This window comes from Urtica dioica, chromosome 5, assembly GCF_054948205.1.
Source record: "Urtica dioica subsp. dioica isolate 48M chromosome 5, U.dioica_male_clone48M_v1_H2, whole genome shotgun sequence".
In the NCBI taxonomy this organism is placed as follows: Eukaryota; Viridiplantae; Streptophyta; class Magnoliopsida; order Rosales; family Urticaceae; genus Urtica; species Urtica dioica.
The window spans coordinates 33,492,146-33,496,681 of NC_142760.1; the positions used below are offsets into that span (position 1 = coordinate 33,492,146).

General features: G+C 34.6%; 1 protein-coding gene across 1 annotated transcript; it reads left to right on the forward strand.

Annotated features, from left to right (window-relative positions):
- Positions 1-453: 453 nt before the first annotated feature.
- LOC149397989 (peroxidase superfamily protein) lies at positions 454-3,102 on the forward strand. Its single transcript, XM_089615139.1, has 4 exons — positions 454-726; positions 863-1,042; positions 1,515-1,680; positions 2,529-3,102. Exons 1-4 carry the CDS (start codon positions 523-525, stop codon positions 2,954-2,956), a joined length of 978 nt encoding a protein of 325 aa, XP_089471265.1. The 5' UTR covers positions 454-522; the 3' UTR covers positions 2,957-3,102.
- Positions 3,103-4,536: the final 1,434 nt, after the last annotated feature.

Below are 4,536 nucleotides of genomic sequence, written 5' to 3' on the forward strand. Positions count from 1 at the left end.
TAACTAGATAACACACAATTCAAGATCATTTTTGCGTCTCTGAAGTAAATGTGAAAAAAGGGTCAAAGGAATAAGGAATAACGTAGCACGGAAACAATTAAAAAGCCATAAAATGGTAGGAGAAAGGCAATAAGCCAAGGAATTGTGGCTAAGAGTGAGATCCTTTTATACCATTACCTAATTTTAATTTCAAAATAACTCATAGTGAAATCCAGCTCTTTAAATCTCTTACTATAGCAATATAATATACAAAATTTAATTTGATGAGACCGCCATACCAATTATTTCCCAATTGATCCCACAACCACAAATCTCCACTGATCGATTTTTTTTTTTTTTTTTTAAATATAACTACGTACAAGTGTCAGCCAAATGAGTCATCACTAGCCTTTCATAGTATATCTATAAATACCAACTATTGTATTGTATAGTATGCCATTGACTTATGTATTGAGTTAGAAAAACATATAGCAACCTCACTTTATTTGTTTTTCATTATCATTCTAGTTTTTCTCTTTCTAGATGAAAGCCATGGGATTGGTTTTTCTCTTCATAATTCTGTTGATGGGTTTGCCTGTGAAAGGCCAACTAAAAACCGGGTTTTATTCCTCTTCATGCCCTAAAGTCGAGTCCATAGTTAGATCAACGGTTGAATCGCACTTTGGTCAAGATCCCGGTGTCGCAGCCGGGTTGCTGCGGCTTCATTTTCATGACTGCTTTGTCAACGTACGTAATTATATTTATATTTTATTTTATTTTTTTCTTTCTCATCATATGATCATATCTTACTTTTTGAGCCAAAAAATATATCCTACTTAGTTTTTGTGAATATGGTTTATGTATATGCTGATGATCTTTGTAGGGTTGTGACGGTTCGGTATTACTGGCTGGCTCTTCATCTGAAAGAAAAGCTATTCCAAACATAGGGCTAAAAGGGTTTGATATGGTTGAAGATGCGAAGTCAAAACTAGAGGATTTGTGCCCTAATGTTGTCTCTTGCGCTGACATACTTGCCCTAGCTGCTCGTGATGCCGTTGACTTGGTAATCCGTAGTTGAAGATCATAATATAAGATTTATATAAACTAATACTGTAAACATTATCTAAAAGTTGCATGGTGACCTTTTTCATAATTTTATTGGTTTTCGCGTGCAATTATTAACTATACAGTCATTCTACAAAATTGGTTTAGAAGAAATTGATGAAAAAAAACTCAGGAGTATTAAGATTGTTGAACCTCAAGCCTTGAAATTTTAGTGATATATTTTATTTTTCTTCCTGTAGTGTTAAATATTTCTGTTGAAATAATAAAAACGTGCTAAGTAATTTGTGATTTGTAATTATGTTTTGCCTGTAATTTTTGCTGCTGCATGGATATATTGTGTCATTTATTATTCCGCAATTCCGTATGTTCTCAACATACAATAATTTAAGGAGCAAGTAACAGTTTTTGAGACACTCTTGCTCACAGAATTTCAGTAATTTCATGATATGTTTGGTGGATGATGATGACAGAGTGACGGTCCAAGGTGGTCGGTTCCGCTGGGAAGAAGGGATGGGAGGGTTTCATTGGCGTCACAAGTTCTGCCAAATCTGCCATCTCCTTTCGATTCCGTAGACGAACAGCTAAAAAAATTTGATGCTAAAGGCCTTGATGACCATGACCTTGTTACCTTAGTCGGTACATGATACATACTCTTTCAATATATATATATATATATATATATATATATATATCAATATATATATATATATATCTGTATATTTCTTGTAATTTAGGGAGGGTTAATACGCGAAAAAAATTCAAGAGGGTTAATTTGTAAAGTTTAGTGCAAAAAAATAAAAATAAAAAAGTGGTAAAAAGTACAAAAAAAATTAAAAATTGAGAGGCTATATATATATCTCCTTCAGTTGCACCTCCCTTCGTCCCTGTATATACATTGGATCAGGGGTTAAGGCTCACCCTCGATTTTTTATTTTTTTTCTACATTTTTTTGTCATTTTTTTATTTGTCATTTTTTTTATTTTATAAGTTCATTAAGTATATAGTCATATTTACAGTTTTACATTACTATTTTTTTAGCATATTCGCTAAGTTTTTAACTCCGTCCTGCTTACGTACTGTCAGTGTCATGTATAATAATAACATATAAGCTGCATAGCGGTATCATATAATGAGTGATTTACGTGTATGAGGTAATATATCACTACAATAATTTTTAAAACAATTATTATAAGAAAACCAAGATCGTAATTCGACACCTATATATATTTTATACAAAGTGCTTATTGTGTGTATGTACATGTTATTATAAACATTTTTTTAAATCCGGTGAAAATAGTGGGCATGTCACATTGATCACGAAATATAATATGCCCTATGCATACATTTTTTTTCCTTGCCAATATTCGATATAGTGCTGTGCAACACTATAGACATGCGTACATTGAATACAAGAATAGAGAGCACTTCATGTCAACATCGTACGAGACTCATTAAAATTTGTAACCACTTTTTTTTTTTATTAGGAGCACACACCATAGGGCAAACTAGCTGCTCACTAGTCCGGTACCGCCTCTACAACTTCACATCGACGGGCAACTCTGACCCGACCATAAACCCGTCATTCATGGATCAGCTCAAATCGACCTGTCCTAAGAACGACGACGGGTCTAAGAGAGTGGATTTGGACGTGGACAGCCCGAGAAAATTCGACACAAGCTTCTTCAAGAACGTCCGCGATGGAAACGCGGTCTTGGAGTCCGACCAGAGGCTCTGGGGAGACTCCAACACGCGTCGGATGGTCAAGAACTACGGGAGTACTCTCAGGGGTTTGTTAGGGTTTAGGTTTGACTATGAGTTCTCTAAAGCCATGGTCAAGATGGGAGGGATTGAGGTCAAGACCGGTTACGAAGGAGAGATTAGACACGTGTGCTCTAAGGTTAATTATTATTGATGATTAATGATCGTTAATAAATTGTACGTTCACTCTTTAATATGCAAAATGTTGTGCTTGTGTGTGTCACTTGTTTGATGAATAAATGGAAATTTGTGTTAGCACGTGTTCTGAAACTATATGGCTTTTGGATTTAATTTTAAGATTTTTGCACTTGTGTGGTTCCTAAATTTTCTCATTGTTATCGCATTTAGCTACTATAATTTTTTTATTCATCAATAATAGTCTTTAAATCATCTAAACCGAGCAATTTTCATCAATAATAATATCCAATGATGTTCGTCTAGTTAAGATAATTTAGGAATTACTAATGAAAGTAGCCGTTAGACGGTATATACATATTACATGTTTGGGGTGAATATAAAATCATAGCCTATGAAATATTTTCTAAAATTTTCTTAGCCGAGCCATTTAAATTCTATTAATACTCTATTGCATTTTCTTTATCTTAACTCTTGTTAAAACAATAATAAAAATATAATCCAAAGCCCACGTGTCTTCTACTTCACTCCACAACTGTAACCGTCCTTTCTAATGAAGTCCACCATTCCAATTTCTCTTTGGCTTCTTCAAAGTCTCTAATTTTGTCTCATTTTTTTGTCACTTAAACCCGTTCGGCTCCTTTTCCTTCTCACTTAAACCCGTTTGTCTCATTTTTTTTTTGGTCTTGATTCCTCTTCTCTCTCTCTCTCTCAATCCATTTTAGACATGTTCCTCGTCTCTCAAGCCTCGATGATGAGCTCTGAAGCTTGGCCTTAACAACAAAATCAGGCTCTCTCTCTCTCTCTCTCTCTCTCTCTCTCTCTCTCTCTCTCTCTCTCTCTCTGGAATTCCTTCTTATAAGTGGTTCTCTCTATCTCTCTATTACACATTCACGGATTTGGGTCTATACGAAATTTTGGGGATATCCCTCTCAAAAGTGGTAGTTCATTTCTGGGTGTTTTTATTTTCTTCATTTATTAAACATGGTATTGATGTTATGGTCTACATTGAAGAGCTTATGAGGAACAAAACTTAGCCCTTCTATTCTATTCTCTTCGAGACCGCTAGTACTTTGTATGGACTCAATTTTACTTTAAATTTAAGCTTATTAAGCTATATAACCATATATGCTATAGTGTTTTGTAATATAGCCCACGTTTTGTTAATATCCTGTAAATAGTCGGGTACTTTATTTACGAGATAGAAAAAGACTCTTATAGCCAGCCAATTCTCGTCCATTATTTTCAGCACATTAATTAAAAAATAAATCAAATTTTCAGTCATAACTGCAGTCGCGCAAATCGAGAGATAATCATTTACACGGAAAATCAACCATCAGACGCAAACCCAAATCTTTACGCAATAAAAAAAATCTCGAGAGAAAACCCTAAGCGGCGATTCAAAATCTAAGGAGAATATCGGACCCACGATTGAAGAACTAAGGCCGTGTTCAAACCCGACGGCTCAGAACAAGGTATGCACGGACGATTTACTTACATGTGACAAATTTTTTTAAGAATTTTGGTTGTTCTGAGATTTTTTTCATCGGAAAACCATTTGCTTTATTTCGAGAAGTGGGTTACAGTTTTGGGTTTCGA

Bases quoted from the DNA above. Each gene is read 5' to 3' on its own strand.
- LOC149397989 (XM_089615139.1), top strand. From the start codon at position 523: ATGAAAGCCATGGGATTGGTTTTTCTCTTCATAATTCTGTTGATGGGT. The intron at 1,043-1,514 runs GTAATCCGTAGT...TGATGATGACAG, and splicing joins CTCGTGATGCCGTTGACTTG to AGTGACGGTCCAAGGTGGTC. The intron at 1,681-2,528 runs GTACATGATACA...TTTTTTTATTAG, and splicing joins TGACCTTGTTACCTTAGTCG to GAGCACACACCATAGGGCAA.